General features: G+C 41.7%; 2 protein-coding genes across 3 annotated transcripts in view; one reads left to right on the top strand and one right to left on the bottom strand.

The window, feature by feature from the left end:
• Positions 1-9,648, bottom strand: part of itih2 (inter-alpha-trypsin inhibitor heavy chain 2) — a 9,995-nt gene extending 347 nt beyond the window's left edge. The window contains exons 1-20 of the mRNA XM_071502115.1: positions 9,376-9,648; positions 7,961-7,993; positions 7,611-7,649; positions 6,532-6,704; positions 6,346-6,450; positions 6,103-6,265; positions 5,912-6,019; positions 4,918-5,046; positions 4,689-4,805; positions 4,365-4,533; positions 4,137-4,262; positions 3,595-3,776; positions 3,288-3,473; positions 2,971-3,110; positions 2,562-2,734; positions 2,236-2,391; positions 2,018-2,131; positions 1,166-1,364; positions 906-1,078; positions 71-182 (exon numbers count right to left, since the gene is read on the bottom strand). Coding sequence (XP_071358216.1) covers positions 71-182; positions 906-1,078; positions 1,166-1,364; positions 2,018-2,131; positions 2,236-2,391; positions 2,562-2,734; positions 2,971-3,110; positions 3,288-3,473; positions 3,595-3,776; positions 4,137-4,262; positions 4,365-4,533; positions 4,689-4,805; positions 4,918-5,046; positions 5,912-6,019; positions 6,103-6,265; positions 6,346-6,450; positions 6,532-6,704; positions 7,611-7,649; positions 7,961-7,993; positions 9,376-9,471 — 2,693 coding nt within the window. The 5' untranslated portion in view covers positions 9,472-9,648. The remainder of the gene's footprint in view (positions 1-70; positions 183-905; positions 1,079-1,165; positions 1,365-2,017; positions 2,132-2,235; positions 2,392-2,561; positions 2,735-2,970; positions 3,111-3,287; positions 3,474-3,594; positions 3,777-4,136; positions 4,263-4,364; positions 4,534-4,688; positions 4,806-4,917; positions 5,047-5,911; positions 6,020-6,102; positions 6,266-6,345; positions 6,451-6,531; positions 6,705-7,610; positions 7,650-7,960; positions 7,994-9,375) is intronic.
• On the top strand, positions 8,021-25,510 carry itih5 (inter-alpha-trypsin inhibitor heavy chain 5). 2 transcript variants are annotated; one of them, XM_071502105.1, is made up of 15 exons: positions 8,021-8,039; positions 11,555-11,680; positions 11,762-11,806; positions 12,503-12,666; positions 13,468-13,569; positions 14,283-14,554; positions 14,846-15,015; positions 15,370-15,486; positions 18,112-18,283; positions 18,671-18,980; positions 20,892-21,574; positions 22,661-22,714; positions 23,505-23,621; positions 23,711-24,088; positions 25,009-25,510. In XM_071502105.1, exons 2-15 carry the CDS (start codon positions 11,564-11,566, stop codon positions 25,266-25,268), a joined length of 2,961 nt encoding a protein of 986 aa, XP_071358206.1. In that variant the 5' UTR covers positions 8,021-8,039; positions 11,555-11,563; the 3' UTR covers positions 25,269-25,510. The 2 variants fall into 2 exon arrangements, with proteins under 2 accessions (XP_071358206.1, XP_071358205.1); XM_071502104.1 differs by lacking the exon at positions 8,021-8,039 and having other exon boundaries at positions 10,982-11,680.

Below are 25,510 nucleotides of genomic sequence, written 5' to 3'. Positions count from 1 at the left end.
CAAGTTTATGGATGTAATAAGAAATACTTTGTTCAGAAGTCGGTTTAATGTGAGACACTGTGAGACGTACCTGGTGACAAGCAGCTTGTTTCCCTTCACCTCCATGGTGGCCTCCTTCTTCAGAGGGTCGACTCCTTGGTGGATGTCGTACACACTCACCTCAGGCTCTCTAGAAAACTGCCCTGTGAGATCACACACAGATTCTTAGCCTCAAACCTACCACTTACATAAGTTTTAGGGTTAGACAGCAGTAAAGCCTGCATTAAATTCACCTTATCCCTTCAGTAGATGCCACTAATTCACCCAATAACACAACTTCAATATTCCAAGTTTATCCTGTATTCATTTTAAACCAGTATCAGAAGTTTTTCTATCCCAACAAGAAAAAAATATATGATGACATCTCTGATGTAATGGTATCTAGCAGCAGCAGAATTTCCTCCATTTGTGTATTTTTATTTTATTAATACATTATATTGTTATTACTACTGGAGATGCTAAAGCTTTCACTGAAATAAAATTACTTTTCAAAGTAATGTAATCTAAATATTTTTGCAGAATAACATTTTTTTTTTTAGATTACATTTATGCACATATTTAACCATTAGTTATGAATTCAATAGCTGCTTTTTTATCTGTTTTGATAGCAGATCTGAGAGTCATTGTTCTATTAAGCAAACTTAAATAGCAGAATGCTTGATTGAAAGGTGTCTTATCCACAGTTACCTCGTTTTTACAAATGTAAATTTCCCAGAAACCTACAAAGATGGCATCCCTTCAGGAACCCCTGGATGACTTCAGTTTAAAACTCAACATCCTACCTATTGATTTACTGTTGCAGCAAATCAGCATCCGAAAGCCAGTTTGGTTTCCCAAAGCCTGTGAGGTGGTCGAGTGTTTCTTACCTATGAGCCCGTGAACCAGAGGGGAGTACTGGTTCTCAGTGGGAATGTAGATACCCAGGAAGTCAACATTAACAGGATGTTTCTTCCACACACGGTGAAGCAACACCATCACCTGGGTGTTATTATTTATTGTGACGGTAACATGAGACTCCCTCACAATGGAGATCCTCACCCTGAAACACAGAGACTTGTGAGACAAACCGAGCCAGACCTAAAGCTGAGGTAAATCAAGACACTGTCACCAAAGGTGTGTTTGTTACCCATCCTGTGTGATTTCAGCCGTCGCCCCCCAGGTGAAGGTGTGGTTGTTCCTGCCGTCAGTCATGGCGATGCTGTCGGTGCTGACCGTCACGCTGACTCCATCAGGCTGGTAGTAGATTGAGATGATGCCGAAGTAGGTTTTCAGGCCGCCTTTCTGCACCTGCTTCGAGCCGATTAACTGACCGTTCACCACCACACCTTCAGGACAGGAGGTTAGAGGACGGATGAGCCAGGAAATACGAGGTGTGACAACACTAAGCATCTGCTGAGGTTTGAGTGATGTTTGAAGTGTGTTAAAGAACATCTATTGATATTGTCTGGGTTTGAGTTTTGTGAAGCTGACAGAAGAAATGATACATTTGTAAAGTTGCAGCAAATAGTGACACATTATTCAAGCATTTTTATAATTATCATAATACATTTATTTGTTATTTTGCCTTGAGTTAGATGAGAAGATTGATACCTCTCCCGTGTGTCCATTAACTATGAAGCTAGGGCCAGAAGGCGATTAGCCTAGATTAGGACAAACCCTCTAAACATAGGGAAACAACTAGCTTGTCTCTGTCCAAAGTTGAAATAGAATCTGCATTTCTAAAAGCTCAATAATGAACAAACAATATTTCATTTGTTTATTCCATACAACAAACAAAGTCTAGAAACGGCAAGTTGTGGTTTTAAGCACTGGATTATTTCTTGGTCAGGTTTAGTGACTTCCTCTACTGGTCGACTCCAGGAAGTCATTGTGATATTAACCTTCTTATTAAACGTTTATCTAAACCTTGTTCCATTAGAACAGGAACAGACATTGGGCTGATTTGCTTATAAAACATATTTCTGTAAACATTTAGTACCTGTTCCAGAGTCAGACACCAGGTTGAGAATGTGACCAGGTTTGGAGTCGATGTTGAAGCAGACGTCCGTGTTACTTCCGGGCAGGTGGATGATGAAGTGAGGGTCGTTGTCCACTGGATGAGAAACACTCAGATCATTACACACTGAGTACTGCTCACACTGTTAAACACTTAAACAACACTGAGAGTCACCAGAAGTGTGTGTGTGTGTGTGTTACCTAAGTTGATCTGCTGAGGCAGAGCCCACTCCTCTGGACCACTCTTAGCTGGACTCGGGGGGGCCGGAGTGGTCATCTGGACCCAGGGTGGAGGCTGGTAGACGACTCGCACTGGAGCCACACCATTGGGCCCTGAGCCCCCTCCTAATCCTGTACCTACATACAGGTGAGATAGTACAACACATCCCATTATGGTTTTAGATGTTTGATGTGTTTCTCTGTTGTTTAATATGTGATGTGTTTTTTCTCTCCTCTTCCTTCTCTTTATAGTGTCTGTTTTGGTTCGTGTAACATTGTATAACATTATGCTGCCTTTTGTCAGGCACCTGAGCAGCAGCCGTGCTTGGGGTCCCTCGGCGAGTCGGCCAGCAGCCTCTCTGTGGCGTCCTCGCTCTCCACCAGCAGAGCAGTGAGCGGAGTGACGAACTGATGCTCCACAGCCAGCGACATGATCCGCTGGGTGATCCTCCTCTTTTTAACGGCTGTCGGAGCCAGAGACCTGCAGGAGAGCCACACCGCAACTGGTAAACACTGACTATACTACAAATTCACTGTTAAGTTTAGCAATGATACTGTAGTTTTATAGTTACCAAGTTTGTTTTGTTCTTTTTTGGGATTTTTTTGCCAATTCTGAATCTTGTTTCTTCACTGTATTCTGAATTTTGGACCTTGTTATCAACCTGACAAGCTTCTGTATGTTTCCTGTATCACTCTGCATGCTCTCAAGCCTCTCACCTTTCAGCAATCAGCTGTTTGATGGTGATGTAGGCCCACATCTGTCTGGCGAAGCCTGTGAACGAGTGCTGCTGCTTGGCCAACTCCGTGTCCAGCTCTGCAGTGTCGGCCTCTGTCTCCAGGGTGATGTCCAGACGGGCCTGCGGGACAAGATGGGATGGGACACTGGTAGTACTAGGTCCTGTTTCTTCCCTTTAGCCATGACATTGAACCCCCAGCTATTAACTCTAGGAACCACTGAATTAGTGACGTAGGACATACGCCAAGTATAATGATGTAAACGTGGTTGTAACTGTATGCTCGTGTGTTAGGCTCACAGCAGATGCAGTGGTGAAGCTGGTCAGCGTGTTGCTCTCAGATGGCAGCACCTTCCCGGCCACCACCAACTCTGAGCCACTGAAGAATTTATCGAAGCGGTTCTGGGTGATGTCCGTCACAGAGTCTTCTGGGAACTGAACGGTGATTCTCCTCAGCAGCGGAGAGGAGACCTGGCTGTAGAACTTCTGCAGAGGGAGAGGAGGGAAACAGAGGTGATACTGTGTGACAGGTAATGCATCAGGGAAGCGTCAGTTCTCTAAACCCTGAGTCAAAGTCTTTGAATGTGAAAATAAAAATCCGTCGAACCCGTAGCTGCTCTGCAGCGTCATGGTTTGCGTAGATCCTCTGAGCCATGCCCCTGTTCTCCATGGCAATACGTTCCAGGAAGTCATAGTCCACATCAAAACCGATGCCCAGTGAGAAGAGAGAAAACTCCTCTCTCATCACTCGCTTCACATTCTTCTGGATGGTGCTGAGTTTGATCTCACCTGCAGAGAGAAAACCATGTTGGGTCAGGTGTTTTGATTTAAAAAGAAATCTTATTTAACAGCATCTTAAAGGTTCAAGAGCTGATTTTACCATGTTTTTACCTAAAATGTTGGCATTAAAGGACCATATTGGTGTTTTTGTAAGTTCTTAATGTCATATCCCTTTTATATTACTGGAAACTATGAAAAATATATTCAAAAATAAGACATGTAGTAAAGGTTTGTAGCAAAATCACTGGTACAGTATGGTCCTTTAAAACATATGTTTTAAGTGGCTAAACCTGACAGATTCATTTAAATTGGTCGACAGCACCAATCTAAAGTCTGTTAGTAGCAGTGGAATAAGTCAGTCAGTCTTACCCACAGTGGGATCTCCATCTGACACCAGAATGATCATGGAGACGGAGCGAGGGTCAATTATCCCCTGATTGGACGCCCTCACCAGCATCTGAACTGCTCTCATCAGTGCCTCGTTGATGTTGGTGCCTGGGGTCAAAGGTCAGAGCAACCAAATACTTTGAAACTGTCATTGTTTTCTCATTTTGCTGTGGCATCCACCATTTTTTTTGCTTTCCCATGATGCCTCACCTCCGTTGGGTTTGATGCTCTGGATGTATCTCTTGGCATCAGCAATCTGAATGGACGAGCCAGGGACCAGCTCCTCACTCCAGCAGCGCACATTGTGGTTGAAGTCAATGATGCTGAAGTGATCATCAATAGTCAAGTCATCCAAAATAGCCTGCATGGCCTCCACTGTCTGTGAGAGAGGTTTGGAATTAAAATGCATTCTGCAGAACGACCACAGGATGGCAGTGTTTTACAAAGAAGACATAAAGAATGAACAGAGAGCAGGAGGATGGGTGGAAGGGTCAAAGTGCACAAAACTGCAAGTGTAAACAACAAATCTCTTACTTGCTTCATCTTGACCCCCCACATGGACCCGCTGACGTCAATGACAAACACAATATTTTTAGGAAGGGGGGACAAGTTGGACGGAGCGAAGAAGTGGACAAAGTGGCCGTCTGAGACCTGGAGGAGACAAGGGAAGCCTGAGAGACAGTCACGTCCAAACCATTTCTAGCTGCATTCAAGCTGAATAATGAGGCTTTACACACAGATTGGATGGTTAAGTATGTGATACCTGCAGCTCCCCAGAGTTGCTGTCCCTGTTCACATCATATCTGACGGTAAAGATGCCGTCTATAGCGCTGTCAGTGCAGTTGTCACACTTCTTCTGCTGTTGTAGGTTGGGCTTGAAGACAATATGAGCCTGGGGACATGGACACAGCGCACAATACAACTGGTTCGACAATCAGATGGAAAAGAGACCATTGATGGAAAATTTGGCCATGAATCATGAAAGATAAGCTTCATTTTGATGCACTTAGATGCATCATATGGCTGTTTATATCAAACTTCACATTTTGGCAAATAATTCCTGAATCCTGACACGCAATTCGCAAATAAAAAATAAATGAAGCAAAATTCATTTTTCCTTTCACATTTTTGGTGAAAGACAAATCCTTAAGTACAAGCTACTCCTATTTTCCTTTAAACACTCTACACCACTTTAAATTTATTTGCAAAACATTTTTTAACATTTCATCCAAAGTGGTTGATAATTTCAAAAAGGTTTAAAAACGTTCCTGAGATTCATTCACCAAACATTTTCATTCAGTGTATCTGGGTCTATGCATGCAGGTGACCTAGATACACCACCCAGAAAAAGCAAATAAAGCATGGTGTCATGGGGTTGCACTGAAGTTCACACTGGTTCACCTTGCTGAGTGCATGTTCTTAAAATTTAGATTTTTCTTTTTCTTTTTCTTTTGATATTCCACACTTTTTCCTCTTTCGCCTCTGTATCTGACATAAATTACCATAACTCTTGAATTTATTGCATAATTGCAACCAATTTAAATGACGTGATGTATTTGAACAGATGTATTTGAACTGCATTCGGATCTTCATTTTTACACTTATCTGTGGTAAATACTCTACAATCAAGTAAATGGATCGCGATATAGATCTCACAATTCAAATTTCTAGATATGTTCTAAAATTGAAACAACAGATTTATTGTATTGTGCAGACTTGCCAGAGGTACTGAATCTCTGTGTGTTTTCCAGTATTACCTTGTCTTTGGATGATGTAGTTTTGATGATATCTGAAAACTGAGACCCGAGGGTGTTGAGTGCTTGTACCATGGAAATTCCCTTTGGCTCAAAGATGTACACATCCACCTAAAGAGAGACAGAGTTAGGGACGATTACAAAGAACACACACACAGGCATCCAGAAACACACACACGTCATTGTATTCTTACCTGGAACTGTGGCACCAGCCTCCCAGGCTGCAGGTATAGCGAGTGCTCATAGAAACCCAGCCTCCTGTGCATCATCTCCTGGTAGTGGAGCTCGAACTCAATGTTACTGCCAGGAGGAACGTGGACCTCTGTCTTAAAGGTCTCCATGTCCTGAGAGTTGGCCCTGTAAATCAGAAATATTTCAGTCTTTTTGAAGCTGTTGAGCTCTACAGAGGATTTAAATCCAGGAGTCCGGTCCAGTACCTGACAATGCCTGCTGCCTTGCCTCTGGCTCTAGCCTGAGCATACAGGTTCCTGGCTACAGTCTTCTCCTTCACTGAGCCCACAAATGTTATCCCATTCACATTCCTGCAACAGAAGGAGTGAAAAATTAGGGTGGCACGCATTTCTGATGAGCAGGCTTTTCAGATTGCATGGCTCTGGGCTCACATGGTGAAGTTGGTGATGAAAGCTCGTTTGGGGATCTGGACGTTGAAGCCAATGCTCTGAGCTTTGGAGCCTGAGTTGACCACAGAGCTCCTGACAGTGGTGTGGGCGAAGCGGGATGTGATGCGGCTCTCCACCTTGTAGCTCTTGACGGTGATGTCATCTCCACGGATCGCCTGTGCAGGTAGTAAACAGAGACAACGAGGATCTTGGGTCTTTTCTGTCTCTTTTCTGGCCTTAACAGAAATCTGACTATGGTTATCTTGATTGCAGCCAAGGTATATTTTGCATCAATAAGCATCACGTATGGGTTTCAAATGAATTTCTAATTTAATGTTCCATTTATGGATTATCATGCAGAGAACATGCACATTTTTTTGTCAAATTTTATTCCCACATTTTATTAGATACTCTTAGTCTTGGTAACAACTCAATTTATTCTAGTCCCAGTCTTGGGTTGGTCTTGATCCTCTTCGACCTGGTGTTATAATTTGACTCAAAGCTAAGATTTTAAACATTCAACAAATATGGTTGTTTTGTTTTGAAGGTCCCATATTGTATAAAGTTCCAATACAATATGTTTCCATGTGTTTTTTGATTATAAAGCAGGTCTAGGTTCTATATTAATACTGTGAAAGTATCAAAAAGAAATGCACACAGCCTGTATTTAGAAATTGAGATGTAAAACTACCATGAGATGGTTTTTGTTTCTTAAAACCACAAATATATCTTGTGATGGAGATCAACACTTAACTGGAAAAGTATAGCATATAGGACCTTTAAATAACCTGTTCGCCATGAGTTGAATTTAAAGCATAAACAATGTATCATAGTTTGATATAAAGGCAGATTAGAAAAAAAATTAATGCCACAAAATAATGCAGACGTCACACAGCTGTCCCACTGATTTGATTTCGTAGGTAAAGAAAGACAGAAAAGGGAAGCAGAGCAGGATTAGTGGCAACCAAAGTCAATAACCCGCCAGTCATGGGAATCTCTTCAAACAGCAGCATATTGATTATTAGATAAGGTTAAACTCTGTCACAGTGGAGAGGGCTCCAACAACAAGCCGAGAGTCATACTTCAAAGTCTTCCTGCTCCTCGCTGGTCAATATCGCTCTCTGAAACACACACATACACGCAGAAGTTATCAGCATCACACTGTCTTAATCTGCTCTCTCAGCTGATTATGAATCACAAATTGGTGGTATTAAATTGGAGATGATGCAGGATTATAATCAGGATCAGGCAGTTTGTTTGGTGATGTCTTGTTTATTTTTGTGCAATCAGTGAGATGCATTCCAGGGATCTATGTTGCAGCTGTTGCAACATCAATGAGAAAAGCAAACATAGGGTTCATGTCCTGTATTGTAAAATTAGACATGTATAGAAGTTACAAAAAGAAGTCAGGTTGTTTTGAAAAAGATCTCACCTTGTGTCTCTCCCGATGATCCCGTAGATCTGACTGGAGGAAGAAAGAAAGCTTTGGATGAAAACCAGAATTTCATCTGGTAATGTGAACAACACAATTCAAGAAAATGTTGCTTGTGTTTTTCTCAGACGTTAGGGATCTGAAAACAGCTTCTTGTCTGGAGAACAAAAGTGAGTCTATAAGCGGGGTCAAAGGTCAGACCAGACCTTTCAGAAAATACAATATTCACAAGAAGGAATGTTTTTTTGTATTAATGCTGAAAAGATTTAACCACCAAGACATTTTCTCCTGTTTAGATAAATAAGACATAAATTTCATATTTGAATGCAACAAGTCAGGATGTAGCTGCTGTTATAAATATATATATATATATATATATATATATATATATATATATATATATATATATATATTTGTTTATTTATTTATTTATTTTTGTACCGTTTATTTGTTAAATTGCATTCCCAGCTTATGTTATATTTTCATTTTATATTTTTCATATTTTAAATCTCTAAAGTCTGTTTAAATGTTATGTAAATTCCATTAAACATAATATTTCATGTAATTTACATAACATTTAATCAGAATTGAGTGATTTCACAATATGTCCCTGCTATACAAAAGCAAACGTTTAAGTGAATTTTAAAGCTCAAATGTCATGGCAAACATTTTTATTTCAATCAAAAAATAGTATATGCAAAAGGGGAATGTTTTAATCACAATTAACAATCATATTTATTTAAGTGAATTAGACAGATTTTGTTTCACTTTTCTGCAGAAAATTTGACTCGTTGGCTGTATATGTTCTATGATTAAAAGAATTTCACAGATCAAAAAATATTGAGAAAATGATGAAACTTTAGGTTTCAGACATACAAAGCTGAATTTGAAAGAAAGTGTTGAGGATCAAAATGTCCATGAAAGCATTTACATTTAAATTCAAAAATATACACAATAAAGAAAATTTTTGTACCAATTATGAAAAATGTGATTTAACCATCAAGCTTTTCAAGTGGAAAGGATTTAAGTAAAACACAGAATAAATAAGATTTTAAAAAGTAGTACATATCATGGAAAATTGGCTGTCAGCCATGCAAAAGTGAATGAGTTTTAAGAGCAAGCATTTAGATTTAAAATATATATATATCTATATCTATATATATATAGATATATATTTTACTTCCATATTTATTCATTGGAAAAACATTAAAACCTATTTAAAAACCAAAAGAAAGTTATGGCTTCTTGTCAGTGATGCCAAATCTATTCACGTACATCAGAATATAAATGTATGTTTTAGCTTTCCTAAAGTTCATAAAACACAACTAACTTGATTCATACTTTGATTTAAGATCAGTATCAGTCTGTGCAGTTGGTTAAGCTCTATGTTGACAATAAATATCTCTCCAACTCACTGTCTCTTCCTCCCATTCTCCATCTATCACAAACTCAAAGCAGCGGCCCTGGTGGAGGAGCAGGAGCCCCAGAAGCAGCAGCTGCAGACGCCTCATTTTTCCAGGCCTGTGGGCTCAAACACACATATCCTCATACACACATAAAAAACAAAACACTGCTCTGGGAGACAGACGGTCCTTCTGCAGGGAGCCTTGTGGAAACACAGCCGAGCTGAAAACTGAAGGTTAAAATCCACTGAACTGATCGACTCCCGGCCCCAGTCAATATTTGTTGTGTTTCATGTAACCCAGAGAGGAGAAGGAAACTTTGAAACTTGACCTGCAGTGTGGGCAGGGTAAATAGGACAGACTTGACACATTCATAGATTAAAAAGAGTCTTAACATCAGACAGATTGTTTAAAGATCTGGTGCTCTGGGTATTTTTAATTATCGATTAAAAATCATTATCTGATTAGGTGCATGTTTGGCCAAATATCATTCTGATGTTATTCTGATACACTGTTTTTTTTTTCAAAGTCTGTGGAGAACAACAAGTTACACAGATGAACATTTTCATGACACATTTCCACATGAGAATCATGTAATGTTAAATTATGTCCACAAGGTGGCGCCAAAGGTAACCTAATCTCTGAAGCCTTCATGTCCCCTCTTTCATAATACATGAGATCAATTAAAAGTGTCATGTTTGATTTTTAGGCAACAATATGTCTGAAATTATGGACATTTTTCAGCGTAATTGAAAAACTATAGTGTTAATGCAAAGTGGAAAACAATATAAATCTGAGTGAAACAAAGGGGGGTCAACAAAGGTTAAAACTCCCTCACACTCACTGAGTACGGAGCTGACAACTAAAGTGTTTCAGTGCCATTTTGTTCCTTCAAATTAAATTTAATAAACAGTTTGTTTTTATTTCCCTTAGTTTATAAGGCTACTTAGGTTAAAATAACAGTAGTAAATTTGTATTACTGATTATGAAACAATGGTCAGATTAGAGGCAGCTGATGGAAGCTCATTATCCTTTATGGCAGTCATGCTGCCTTCAAGTGCATCTTGTAAACTCCAGCTCCTGTGCTGCATCCATCACACTCTACAGTATGTTGTGTGGTAGGGACAGAATGATGTCTTCTAATTAAAAACTAGAAATGAAATGACATTTTTGTGCATGTGTTCATGAATCAGGACCAACCCACCAGCACCAACTAAACTGTACATGCTACCTGTACGAACCCAGTATTTTAAGTAAGTGTGAGTGAGATCCCATTTCTGTGTGAGTCTGAGTGTTTGGACTGCAGGATGCTCCCTTCTGTTCACCATCAGTAACAGTGATGAACTTTAGATGTTTTAATGCTCAGCCCAGTGTTTCAGTCGAGTCACAAGTTGAGTCTGAGTTGAGTCTGAGTTGAGTCCCTACTACCTGAGTCCAAGTCATCAACAATTAAATCATCCTATGACCTTTACACATGTAATAACATAAAATAGATGTTTCATTCCATTTGAAACTTTAATGCCTTTATGAACCCATGATCATCATGATTATGTTTTGTATTAGAGATTGTATTATAGATTAAATGAAACATATAATAAGCTACATGTTAACATCTATATAGCACAATAATGACTTGACTTTTAGGTTCATGCTGGATTTGTGCCCCCTAGTGGTGATGAATGTGGGAGAATTTTCCTTTCAAATGTTGCCAAATTTCTCACTTGGTGTCAAACATGACAAATGTGAATACAAGTTATGAACATGGCATCAATCTCCTTTTCTCACTCAAAATCTTTTAGAGGGAAATTTTAGGTTAATACTTTGACCGTGGAGTTCCTCTTGATCCCACAGTCGAATTTATAGATATTATATCATGTTGAACGTGAAGCACGGAAATGCTTCAAAGTGGTGACAAATTACTGTTTAGACCTCCTTTTTTAGGGCTAATGCTCGTAATCGCAAATATTCCGACGGTCCCTAAAGGCGGCAGCAGCAGCAACGCAAATTGCCACTTGTTAAGGAGTGGGACTAAAAACACTGCATCTCTCTCCTCCGGTGGGTGGGCGTACTTCCCTTCTCCCCACCGTGCCACTGCTCTGTCCGGTCACTGTGATCCGGACTGACGGAGACTCCGAGACGCTGCGCACTGGAAATAATGTCCCATTTATCTTTTTGACTTTTCACTGAGCAGGACTCCAAGATGCTGCTGCTGCTGACTTTACTGATATGTGCCAGCCCGAGCGTACTGGGGGAACTGGAGGGATCCCAGTTTGAAGACGATATTGATTACGACTTGGCTGACTTTGATTTAGATATTGTAAGATGTTTAAAAGACGAAAAGTGAAGCACATTCTGGTGTTTGGATTTCCTCATATGACCTGTTTTTCTGTACCCACAGGCACCACGCAGGGTTCCCCGACAGGTGAAAACTATATTAACCAAGGTAAAGTCAGATTCACTGCAGAGGTTTGACGCTATTCTATTTTTGTACCTTTAATTTACATATTAGAGGTTTTCTTGTACATTTTAAATATATTTGAAAGAGAAAGCAAAGATAAAAGTCGACTTTTTAAGAGGTGTATTTAAAATCAAAGATAAGAAGCAATGCCTTATCTTAGCTTGGTGTGGTAGGTCTGACAATTTGGCACACAGGATAATTATTGATATCTTGTGATCTGTCAGAGCGCTGAGAGTTTAGGAGTTTAAAGGTTTAGAGAATCTGGTCATTTCATGAATAAAACGTTTGATCAACAGAGAATTATATTGTCAATAATGACCCAGAATGCATGACCCAGTCTGGATTATTTAGAAGTGAATTTTGTCATCCTAAACTTGTGCGCTTTGGGCGTGACGCACAGAGATCAGCCAAGCGCGCAGATGTGCCAGAGGAGCTGTAATGCACTGGATCATGGCCCATGGGAACAAATTCCTCTGATTGTTTGGTTACTGCAGCTACAAGGAAATTCAGCTTTCCTTGGATGAGTTATTCTAGGCTGAAAAAAAATAATATCAAAATGCGCAACAGAAATGCGTAAAATCGTCGCGCCAGATTTAGCATCAGTGGCACGGTTCCAGGGTATATTTAGGTGCTGCTGGTGGGTCTGCAGTATTAATAGTGCCTTAACGTTTTATCCTGCAGGAGACCAAACCTCACATCCAGGAACTCTCCATCAAGACCACCATCATCTCCCGCTATGCCTTCACCGCGGTGTACTGCGCCATGCTCAACCGGCACTCCGCCGCCACCGAGGCCGTCTTCCAGTTCCAGATCCCCGCGGACGCTTACGTCTCCAACTTCACCATGTAAGAGTCACCTGAGCATCAGCAAGCACTGACAGATGGTGGAGCTAAAATCATAATTAGATGATCAATAAAGTTAGGATTCAGTGTCACCTGGAAACCTTGTAGAGGAAACTGCCTTTTACGCTTATAGAATATACCTTTTAATTCAGTGACTATGAAAGACTGTTATGAGGGGTTGAAACATATTCTGGAACCGGTGTTCAACCCAGAGGTTGAGCACCACTGCTCTACAGTCACTATTTAAAATGAAGATAATTATTCTCATTCATGTGGATATAACCAATGACTATTGTAATCAGTAAGGTTTGCCGTACTGAGAGCCAGTTTTGAGTCTTATCATGAAGCTTATCATTATGTTACAAAGCAGAGCTCAAGTAATAAAAGCTTTGTCCTCATGTATAAACTGAAAAAATGTTATCAGCAGAAAATTTGGCACCTTTAGACGTAAAACACCAAACAATAACATCGGCCCCGCCAGTCTAGAAATTAGTCAATCTAAGCAGATTTGGAAAGAAGGTGTTTTATGAAACAAACTTACAACAGGATTTAGTGGCTGGGAGGATTTACGATGTTTCTGTTGCTATGGAGATGTTAGCAAAGAGACAAGAAAGGGTGACAACTTTTATTCCGCTGTTAACACACACACAGTAGCCACAGTTCACTCTGGACTGGTGCCCGTAAACAAGAAGCAACAACTACAAATTCAGTCTTTTGTAAGAAAGAACCCAGTTGAACTGTGACAATAGGTGGTCCTGAATATGAGCGCCACTCTAATCCTTGACCTTTGACCCTGTGAACCAGGATCATTGGAGGGCGTGTCTACCAGAGCGAGGTCAGGCCGAAGGAAAAGAGGGTCAGACAGGAGAACGGCAAACCCAGAAACAAAGAGTCAGGTGATGCAAGGTAAGAGAAACCTGAGAGAGTGTGTGTGTGTGTGTGTGTGTGTGTGTGTGTGTGTGTGTGTGTGGGGACACACCTATGGTCTGGTGTCTCCTCTTAATTACACAGCAGCACTCGCTCCCTCTAATGTTCCCATTTTGCAAACACATACTGATAATACCCCAACTATAACCTCTGTTACCACAACCAGGCGGCCACAGAGAGTGAGTTTGTGTGTGTGTGTGTGTGTGTGTGTGTGTGTGTGTGTGTGAGAGAGAGAGAGAGAGAGAGAGAGAGAGAGAGAGAGAGAGAGAGCACAGGCTGGAAGACCATTGCTCCAGAGACAAAGAAATGTCATATAAATGTGTGAGCTAAGACGTGATGTATGGAAGAAGTGACATCACGTTTCCAGCCGTCATGTGAAAAGTGACATTTCATTAAAAGAGATTTTGTGAAAAGGGCAGAGCAGAGGAGGAAGTGGAAGATGTGAGATTAGACACAAGCAGTTCTTCCATGTTCATGATATCACCACTTGGACTGTTCCCTCCACAGCTCCACCTCTGTTACAGCTCTCCACCTTCTCTAATGGCTTCTCTTCTTTCTTACATTTCATATTGTTTCTGTTTGTAGCTGCTGCTCTTTCAGATTCTGTTTTATTTAACCTCTAACTACTCCTTTAAACTGTACAGTGACCAGTTTCTGCCACTGTCTCCTCCTCTCTCCTCTCTCATCTCCAGTCCTGAGCCGGAGGTGGAGGTGTTCAGGATGGCGGCTAAAATCCCAGGTAGGAACCGGGCAGTCTTCCTGCTCACCTATGAGGAGCTGCTGCAGCGGCGTCTGGGACGCTACGAGCACATCACCAGCCTGCGGCCGCTGCAGCTGGTCAGCCGCCTCAGCCTGGAAGTCACCATCGTCGACCACTCCCTGATCAAGGACCTGGAGGTGCTGCCGCTCCGCAACGGCAGGAGCAACGGTGCCGCAAATGTGCCTAATGCACCCAGGATACCAGGTTTCCTGATAGCATCTTAATATTTTATCAATTAATTAAATATTTTTGCAGCTTAACTTTTTATTTAATTCTAAATATCATAATGTATTTTTTTTTAATTCTGAATCTAAATAATAGAGAATATAAATGCATAAAGTATATACAAGTCATAAAAAGCACACATATCCTTTTCAGACTGCCCTGGGACCGGTGTATATCCGCTCCTAGGTCACGGCCACTTTACTCATCTCTCAGGGTTTTGTTCTCGATCCAGTTAAAACACAAACACAACTTCCTCTCTTTGTGCTCAAGCGAAGTCCGAGCCTCCCGTCACCACCGTGATCAAAAACGAGAAGAACGTCTGCAAGATCACCTTCACCCCCAACATCGTCCAACAGGCCAAGATCACAACCAACGGCATCCTGGGAGACTTTGTGATCCGCTACGACGTCCAGAGAGACATGGGGATAGGAGACATTCAGGTGACACTCGCTCCATTTATAAACTACAACACACAAACAAGCGTAATAAACACAGAAGGTTCTGATAAAGAAAACCAGACTGTGGAGAAGCATAAAAAATAGTTCTCATATTTTGCATGCGTGCACACAAATTTCCCATCTAGCTACACACACACACACACACACACACACACACACACACACTCATCTACCCACCTGTTACTCATTAATTTCTCTGGCTTCCTGCCACCAGCCTCACTCCGCTGCCAAACTCTGTCTTCAGAGCAAGGCTGCGTCCTCAATCACAATCGTACACTACTACTGACACCGACCTCGCCGCCTGCTGCCTGTCCTTAAACTCTTCTCTTTTCCCAGGTTTTAAACGGCCATTTCGTCCACTACTTTGCTCCCAAAGATCTGCCCGTTGTACCCAAGAACGTGGTGTTTGTGATCGACACCAGCGCCTCCATGCTGGGGACTAAGATCAGACAGGTAAAGCTGCAAACTGCTGCAGCAAACCTGTTACCAACTGTTTAATTACCCACATATGAAGCTAATTTTTGGTAATTCATCACTGTTAAAATTCTGTTGCCTTTATTCTGTTGATGATGACTGCATGATAATACAGTTGGGTTTGATTTGAAAACGTCCCACAGTGGTCCATTCAATTGTTTATGGGAAGCGCTGACATCTGTGATTTGAGGCTTGACCGCTGAAGAGAGACAAATCCCAGGAGAGATAAACTGTGAGGAAACACTAAAGTCAATTTCAAAATAAAATGTGGTTTTAACTGCATTACTATGCAGCAATAACACAAATGTTAATTGTGATGCTGAGTGTTAAAGTTCACTCTTGACCAAGATCCACTAATTAGCTTTTTCGGGACCTTTTGACTGTCGTGTCATGGTCTTCACCAGTAGACAGGGTCCTGCGGAAATTCCACCTGTTGATGAAGTCTGTGAGATGTAGTCAAAAGCTCTGGAAAATGCTATTTAGACCTCGAGCTGACAATTATTTTGTCAAATTTCATTATAATTAATTAAATATCTCTAGCAAATCTCTGTTTGAAAAACCATGGCTTTAGGAATAGTATCAGGATGGATGTAAAGTTTACAGTGCTACTAGTAAATGGGATAAAATATGCAAAAATCGTGGCATTGTCCTTTAAATTTGGATTTGACACTACTTTTCTGCCACAGCACATACTATATCTGACTCCAGAATTAAATTTAAGTGGTCTTTATTAGATTAAAGTGGATGCTCTCTGTAGGGACAATGTGGGATTTAAGCTGAGAAGTCTGGTGTATTTTCTCATTAAAGTCTAATGCAGTTCCACCCTGGAGCAGAAGCACTAGATATGAAATCATTTTTATTTTCCTGGAGTGTGTCATAGGAAATCTGATGAATTTCCAGACAGCCTTGCTTCCCGTGCAAAGCCGTTTACAGTGTTTTCAAGCAGAATTTCAATGGCTGTGTTGGATCCGAAACCTGACTCCCCACCTCCTCCCTCCTACACTGGAATATCAATATCAGACCTTTTCCTCCATCTGTAATCGTACGATAATCCCCCTCAGCCAGACTCAGAGCTGAGCCCTGCAGCTGCCATGAGCGCAGAGCACAGACGCAGAAAAGAGGAGAGAAACTGAAAAACAGATTTTCAGTGGAGAAAGAAAAGTGGAAACACACACAGCACAAGGCCACGCTGTGAGGGAGGAAGGTCAGTGTCTATGGGGTAATGGAACTTTTTAGACAACAGCACCCTCGACCTCCTTGATCTGTGGCCCCCCCTCCACCTCCAGCCCCCAATGGACCGCAGGAACAGAACAAGTGCGTTTTGATGTGGCCTCACAATAGAGGGCTTCAGAGAGGGTCAGTCTGTGGCTCTGACCCCTGCTGTATACAGCCCATATGCCAAATTATATATCACACCCACGCTCAGAGCTGCAGAGCTGCAGAGCTGCAGATGTTGAGACAGTGAAGCTCCAGGAAGAAATCTTACAGTCTATATGCAAATTACCTATTTTTTAAAACGTGAAAACTTAACCTGTTCGATCTGTTATCAAGCTCCACAATATGATTATTCCCAAACCCTCAGCAAAAATCCAGAGCATTGTCAACTTTTGGATGGATTTTAGTGTCAGCATCAACACACAGTCACACACCAGGTCCATGTTTTGTAAAGAATTACATATGGAAGCCATTCGAAACCCACTGAACACACTGACAGATGCACAGAGCAAAGTCAAGCTCCACAGAGGACAGGTTTATCTTTGCATGACAAACAAAACTTACTATATAATTATTTCTGACACTAGTTTTCAACATTATTAACACCACCCTCCACAGCTTCATTCAAAGGGTGGAGTGGGTGTGTGAGAAAAAAACACCACAGCTTGTCAAAAGGCTGGGAGTTTGACTGACCGGTATGTGTGTGTTTGTTTCCAGCCACTGCAGCTCTGCAAAAAGTGGCTTTACTACAGAGAGCAAGACCAGGCTGTGTATCAACAACCGAACATATACAAAATATAACGTCAAGTATATGTTGACACAAGATATAAAACAGATGTAAAACATAGACTGTATATGTTCCAAACCCCTGTCATTCACAGAGTAGCAGAACTTAGTTTCAGTTTGTTTCCCAGTTCATGACTTGGGCGGAGGAACATGGATTAAATTATCCAGTCGAGAGTCAGTTGGATTTGATGTAATTGTGAAGTCATAAAAGAAAATGGCATCTTGAGTTTGAACATTTAACTCAATATAAGCAAGAGTTTGGTTGAAAGAACAAACAGATGAATGAGGCGACATCGTACTTTGTGGATTAAAATGCATTATCTAACTTTAGGGGTTAGGAGGTAAAATTGTGTTTTTCAGACTTGATTATGATAAAAGTCATTTTTATTTGCAGTATAAAGTTATTCTCAAAACAAAGTTACTTAACTGGAATTGGACATGAGAAGTAAAATGTTTTAAGGCTCTGTTCTGGCCTTGTGGTATGATGTTCCCCAATAAAGGCCAAGGCTTGAAGGATGCCTTGAAGTGGTTTATTCTGGATTGAGAGCAACAATCTTAAAAGTGACAAGTGACTGTAAAGATCTGAAATCAGTGTTCTCTTAGACTAAAGATGCTCTGTTCACCATCCTGAGGGATCTGCGTCCCGACGATCGCTTCAACTTCATCAGCTTCTCCAACAAGATCAAAGTTTGGCAGCCCAACCGTCTTGTTCCGGTCACACCTCTCACTGTCAGAGACGCCAAGAAGTTTATATTCATGCTGATGCCCACAGGAGGTGAGACTTTATTCTCCTCTTCATCACGTGATTCCTGTATTTTGATAGATAATTACAACTCTGTTTGTGGGATTTAAGTCGTCCATAAAAGAATACTGGAACTGACTCTTCTGCAACTTGTAGTTATATAAATATCATATTCATGTTTCACTGAAGACTTGTAGTGTACCTTCTGGTGTAAATATGGTTGTATGTGAAGATCTGCACTGAATAACTCATAACACTCATCATGTTGGTTATAGGCTGAAAGTGGAAAAACATCTTGTTTAATAAGCTTTGGTTTTCATTTTGCCTCAGGGCAATAAAAACGTTCCTTATCCACTGTATTTCCATGTCCTTGACATTTTCATAAGAGTATTAATGTCCAGTGATGTCCCTCCATTTCAGGCACGAACATTGATGGCGCCATCCAAACAGGCTCCTCTCTGCTTCGTGATTACCTCTCGGGCCCCGACGCCAGCCAAAACAGTGTGTCCCTCATTATTTTCTTGACGGACGGGCGACCAACTGTTGGGGAGATGCAGTCCATGGCGATCCTGGGGAACACCCGCTCGGCTGTGCAGGAGAAGTTCTGCATCTTCACCATCGGGATTGGAAATGATGTGGATTATCGGCTGCTGGAGCGCATGTCCCTGGAGAACTGTGGGATGATGAGACGCATCCATGAGGAGGCCGATGCCAGTGCTATGCTCAAAGGGTATGAGTGTGTTTATCTTTATTGCTGTGCTGCAGTGCGTATATACATTTTATATATGCAAGATTTCCAAACCTATACATTTTTTGGAAAATGGCCATCTTGGATTTTTCTAAAATTGCTCATTATGTCAGCTTCTAAATGACCTTCACTCAATTTTTCTACTGCCTACACCTGCTCAGGCCAATGATGCTCGTCTAGGAGTAGCTTAACAATGTGGTCTGTGAGTGGTCTAAAACTGGTAGAAACTGATTTACATGTTGCCCACCACTGGAGCCAAAGTGAGGCACTAAAATTGGTGAAAAATTGGTCTTAAACTAACTTAGTCTTAGACCAAGCTAATCTAAGACTTGTATAAGACCAAGCTACTTGTCTTAGATTGTGTGAATTTACCTAAAACTGACCTGAAACTGGTTTGAAAATGTGGTCTGATTGTTGTCTTAAACTGCCCTTAACATGGTCTAAGAGTGGCTTCAGACAACACTGTCTGGAACTCAATATTATAATGGTCTGAAAGTGATTTAAAATTGGAAAGACACTGATTTATAGCTAGAGGCACCTCTTCAGTTTTACATCAGCTTTTTCTGTCTTTGGATTGTTTTTGGATTTTTGCTGCCCTGAAACCAGAATTCCCTTCTCTGACTGTTGGCCTTCTCTAAATCCCATTTTGAGCTAGACATGAGAATGTTGCATCTGTTTTCTGATTTTATGAAGTTTCCAAAGACTTCATGCAAAGTCTGCATTTTCTTTTTGTCTCTATCTTTGGTGTACGCTGTTCTATTTCTGCATTGCACTTGTTGATCAAACAGGATTATTCCACAAAGCACATACTAGGCACTAGGCATTTAGAGAAAGAAAACCTCAATACCCATTCTATACGATGATGTAACTGAATATTACTTAAAATAAGCAATTAATGTCCAATTCCTTCTCTCTCATAAAAGTCTAATCCGCATCTTATTAAACAATTAGCTCTCCTAATCCCTCCCTTCTCTCCCCTCTGACACGCACCTCCATCTCTCATCAAGATACGAAGGAACGAAGACTGCAAATGTGACGGTGCTGACAACAGACCTTTTAATCAGCCTCAACATGTGACAGACACAGACCACAACAGCAACCCTCTTTCTCTCTTAGGCCTTTTTTCCCCCCCTATCTTTTACACACAACCCTCTTCTCTCTCTCTTCCGCACTCGGACACACCAAGTGTTTGTTCAGTTGAGCAGGAATGTGTGTGTGTTGTGAAACCTGCGTCTGAGTATGTACGTGGGGTTAACAGATAGACTCCACAGATAATAGCCTTCGTCCTGCTTGAGCAAACACGCTGGTTAAGAGGTGAGGAAGTTGACTGCAGCGTGACAACAAGGATGGGACCCAGGACTTATGCACACACATGCACAGTTTCTGCTTTATACACACTCCTTTATGAATGTGTGCACAAACTCTGAAGTGGGGTGGCGGTGGCTTAAAGAGGTTAGACAAGCAGGTTTATGGCCGGAAGGTGGCATGTTTGGATAAACAAGACATTTGATGAAATCTGGAATAATAACCTTGTTGCAACTGATGTGCCCTTGAGCAAAGGCACTAAACCAATAAGTGCTCTAATGTCTAGAGGAACAGAGTACTCCACGATCTGAAGGAGCAAATGCAGACAGAGCACAACCGTACTTTGACTCGGAGATGCTGTTTCCATCCCATCCCCTACCAACAACAAATGTTGGTTTCTTTTAGTCATGACCACAACCCTAATCTAACCTTAACCAAGAGGTCTTATTTGCCCTAATTTTACCAAATCTTGATTGTAGAGGATTGTATTTGAAAATGCAACCAGGATCAAATCTTTGCCTTGCAGCTTTTTATCATATCTGCAAGAGTCTACTGCATTTCTAGATTTCTTCTCATCTCTTTCTCTAGGTTCTATGACGAGATAGGAACTCCTCTGCTGTCCGACATAAGGATCAACTACACGGAGGACTCCGTCCAGTACGTCACCCAGCATATGTTCACCAACTACTTCAACGGTTCTGAGATTGTAATTGCTGGAAAGCTCACCAACGAAAGTGCAGAATCCCTTCATGTCCAGGTGACTGCCAGCAACAACGACAAGAGCATCATACTGGAGACAGACGTGCCTCTGCGGCACCGACAAATAGAGACTGAGAAGCATGTGAAAGCAGCTACAGCAGCGATGGCTGCCAGTGCTAAGGCTCCAGGGTCAGGGGGTGCACAGGGATTAGGGGTCGCTCTGGATTCAGTAGCAGAAGACTTTGTAGAACGTGTGTGGGGTTTCCTAAGTGTCAAGGAGGGGCTGAGGTCGCGGCTGCGTAGCCAAACCAGCAAGGAGAGGGAGGACCACACTCATCAAGCCACTAACCTCTCTCTGACCTACCACTTCCTCACTCCCCTCACCAACCTGGTGGTAGAGAAGCCTGAGGTCATGGCTGACGGCACCATGGCTCCAGCGCCCACCATCACTCCAGCAGTGGGTGAGGCTGTCTCAACGGCCAATGAACTGCCAGGTGACACAGAGCAGGGAAACCCACAGAAATCCAACAGGAAGCCAGGCAGCCAGACTTCATCTCAGAGCAACACAATTGGTGAGGTTGTGTCTCCTACAGTTGGTTGTAGAGGGTGTCTGAAAAGTCTGCTACCACAGGTAAACACAAGCATAAAACTGATTGAAGGATTGACTCTAGAGTGTCTAGAGGGATTGAAACCAACAGCTTCTCTGAAAGAATATAGAGTATCAAAATACTCACTGTGATTGTGAAAAGTTGGTCCTTTTCTTTTTGCAGTGGATGACTGTGACTATGAACTGTAGTTAGCTTAGACTGAGAGAAAAAGAGAAGTAGCATAATGTCCACTGAGACTTCAAAAACCACTCCTGCACCATAATCCACTTCAACAGAGTCCATAAGCCTAATATTTATATTTTTGTCAAAATTTAGCAAAATAAACAGCTTCCGTTTGTTTCTAAGATGGTCACCTTTTTTGCTAAGAACTAACCTTGCTAACATTGAGTCAGCTAATTTCAATCAGCAAACACTTAATTTCACTAGCAAGAAACAGACAGTTTATTAAGCTAGTTTGAAGAATATGCTTATTTGCCAACATATGGCTATAAACATTTTCCATTTGTTGCTAGAACAGCTAGCAACAAACAAAAACTCTGCAAAGCCATATCCTTGAGAAAATATGGCTAAATACACAGCTTTTGTCACTAGCATAGTTAGCTGTTTACAGCTATGTATTAAGCTACATTTTACCAAACTGTGCCAAAATTATGAGTATTTGCAAGAAACGTAGCATATGGACAGCTTAAACGAAGGTGGTTTATGTAGGAGATACGTTTTTATTTTATTTTTATCCATAATTTGACTGGGTCACCTTCGGAAGCCATTGTAACTGGTTTTACTCCAAGCTTACCACAGCTAACTATGCCTCTGCAAAGGCACAAATGACAAACTCTTTAGAGCCACATTTCAAGCCTTGCAAGGCATGATAGAGATTTTCGGTGGAGTATTCCATTGGAGAAATTTTCCCTCTCTTCAGACACCCTGTGTTACACTAACAACAAAGCCACCAACAGTTAATGTTACTCATATGGAAGATTTTAAGAGGAAGCCCTAAACAATGGTAGCCATTTGATTCATTGCTTAAGATAAATATTCTTTTCCTTGTAGGTAAAGTTGAAAGGAGACCAGCCAAGAAATCCATCACCATCTCCAAAACATCAGGTGACTCCACATTCTCTCTCTATCATGTAAACAGTTACATGTATTTCCCCGACTGTTTCATCTGATAGCTTCTGAACCCTATATACTTTAAACATCATGGTCACACAGCTCTTTAGTAAAACTTTAAAGAGAGGAGAGGGGGAATGTACAGTAGACTCTCTCTACACCCTCTGTGTGGGCGGCCTGTAATTTGGATGTTCGTCAGACAGTCGGCAGCGATCTCACAGACAGCGAGGGGTTCAGGGATGCCTCTGAACATGACCTGGAAAGAGGGAAAAAACATGCAGGGTCTAATTGAAATACCAACACAGGCCCTACGTGGCACTTTAAACATGCAAGTGCGTGTTCACAAGCACACACACAGACACGCAGTGTGGGTGAACGGGACAGAGCAAAGAGTTTCGAAGTGGATGTTTGCGCATGTGTTACAGTGAAGGATCCCATCAGAGGCAGTTAGTGAGGGCTAATGACCCTGTCATTACTGTTGCTCTATCATCTCCTCTCATCTCATCGCTCCTCTATTCCTCTGAGCTGGTTCTCACAGGCCTGAGGAGAATCTGGCTAAATATACAAACTAAAGCTCACAAATACGCAGCAGTACAAGTCCTTGGAAAATCTGAAAACATGGCCATGTGAGAGAAAATGTTCATTTATAACCAGCAACTCCATATTTCTGTCCATACTGTCTCGAAACGGGACATTTCACTTTAAGAAGTCTACTTACAGCTACATCCCTGCTGTTTGCAGCTGTGTCTTTAAAAGCACCATTTCTTTCCTCTGACAACTTTAGCCGATGGTGACCCTCACTTTGTGGTGGAGTTCCCTCTCAGTAAACTGACCGTATGCTTTAACATCAACGGTGAGCCTGGACACATCCTACGCCTCGTCTCTGATCACAAGCACTCCGGTAAGATTTGTAATGTTTTTAAACATCATTAAAAGGCACCAAAGGTCACTGCAAGATCTAAATCATTCATTCTCATTTCTGCTCTCCAGGTGTGACAGTGAACGGTAAGCTAATCGGTGCCCCAGCTCCGCCAGGCAGCCACAAGCAGCAGCGTACCTACTTCAGCACCATCACCATCGTGGTGGATCGTCCTAAACGTGCCTACATCGAGGTGACCCCAAAGAAAGTCATCCTGGACGGTCGAGACCGCATAGTCCTGCCCTGCCACTCCACTGCTGCAGTGGACAGCGGCGTGCTGTCACTGTCCATTGTGGGGAAGTCTAACGTGACAGTGACGGTCGGAGGGAACATCAGCTTTGTGATCTTGCTGCATCAGTACAAGAACCCAGCCCCCTACCAGAGAGACCACCTGGGGTTCTACATCGGTAACAGCAAGGGGCTGTCCCACAACTGCCACGGTCTGCTGGGTAAGTGTCAGCAAGGGTTTGAGCTTTAATTAAGCGCTGATGGAGGATGACAGATTAATTCCATCATTATTTGTCGCTGAACACGCCTAAAAGCAAGAAGCCTCACTAGCAAGGGTGGTGAGAGAGAAAAGGTCAGGAGTTTCCTCTGGGGATCAGAAACATTCAAGGCAAATTTTCATGGAAATCCAGCCATTTGTTTTCAAGACAGCTCACTACGGCTAAAACATTAAGCTGAAATTTAAACCCGATAGTAGTGTTAGACTAAAGCTCCAGAGGACATCAAAATGAATAGGAATTTCATAGAAATCCAGATTTAAGGTTCCAGATTTCTCATTCTGTACCACAGTGCTGTCCGACAGATAGCACCATCATGAGACCCATAACCAGTAGGGTCAACATTAATGTCCTCTCTGAGCTCAGAGAGGTAGTGCATATGTTTTCATTGGCTTTTATTTCACATGCCTGAGTAAAAAGCCATTCATGTTGAATGGAAAGATTCGTCTCATCGGTTTGTGCCACTTGCTGTTAAACCTGCCTGATCCTGCAATAAGGAGCAACAAACCCACTAAAACAAATCTGAGTTTTAGTGTCTAATGCAGTTTGAGATGCATTTCCTAAATGTCAGAGATCATTTGAGGAGACTGTTGCACTTGCAACACAATTTGTAAAGGGCCAAAATGACATATGGAGAAAAGAAGGTTCTGCACACATCTCCAACCCAGGTGCACAGAACCTTCAGTCCAGTAAAGCCAAGATCTTGGCCAGTAGACCATCATAACAATAAGTCTTCTTCAACTGTCTGTGGCCAGATTCTGTGGAAACTGAATCCTTTTATCTTTGTGGAAACAAATGATCAACTGTCTAGTCTTTTAATCAAACTCTGAGACTGAAAGAACTGACACCTTTGATTGTTCTTTCAGGTCAGTTCCTGTACGAGGAAGTGGGACTGGCAGAGCTTCCTGCACAGGGGGACATGAAACCCTCTCCGGTCCTGAAGGTGAAGGACCGCTCAGTGCTGGTGGTTCAGAAGAGCCGGCGGATCTACAGCGGGACGCAGAGCGTGGACTGCTGGTTCGCCAGGAATAACGCAGCCAAGCTGATAGACGGACAGTATGAGGACTATTTGATGTCGCACATGTTCGACACAGGGGACTGGCCACATGGTACTAACACAGTCTGAGGTGACGGCCATGAACTGTAGAGCAGCGTTTAATTATTCAACTTAACTCCCTTTATCCTGTATCCACAATTATCCCATCGCAATAGATCCAAACGGTTCCAATTTCCCGTTTCACTTCTTTACCCACAGCGTCTCTCTTGAATATATTTTTTTACTGTTTCTAATAGAAATGTAATGTTTTTATTATATATGTATTATTTTTTAAATAATTTTTTAAATTGTAAATAAAACATTTAAACCCA

The sequence above is a fragment of the Trachinotus anak genome, unplaced genomic scaffold (assembly GCF_046630095.1).
Source record: "Trachinotus anak isolate AG129_WGS33_773 ecotype Australia unplaced genomic scaffold, CSIRO_AGI_Tana_v1 ptg000018l, whole genome shotgun sequence".
Lineage (NCBI taxonomy): Eukaryota > Metazoa > Chordata > Actinopteri > Carangiformes > Carangidae > Trachinotus > Trachinotus anak.
This window is presented reverse-complemented; position numbering and strand designations above follow the sequence as displayed.

What these genes read in the sequence shown, in the direction of transcription:
- itih5 (XM_071502105.1), top strand. Translation starts at nt 11,564, where the DNA reads ATGCTGCTGCTGCTGACTTTACTGATATGTGCCAGCCCGAGCGTACTG. An exon ending in TAATGCACCCAGGATACCAG is followed by an intron (nt 14,555 to 14,845) that starts GTTTCCTGATAG and finishes TTTGTGCTCAAG; the next exon opens with CGAAGTCCGAGCCTCCCGTC. An exon ending in TGGGGATAGGAGACATTCAG is followed by an intron (nt 15,016 to 15,369) that starts GTGACACTCGCT and finishes CTCTTTTCCCAG; the next exon opens with GTTTTAAACGGCCATTTCGT.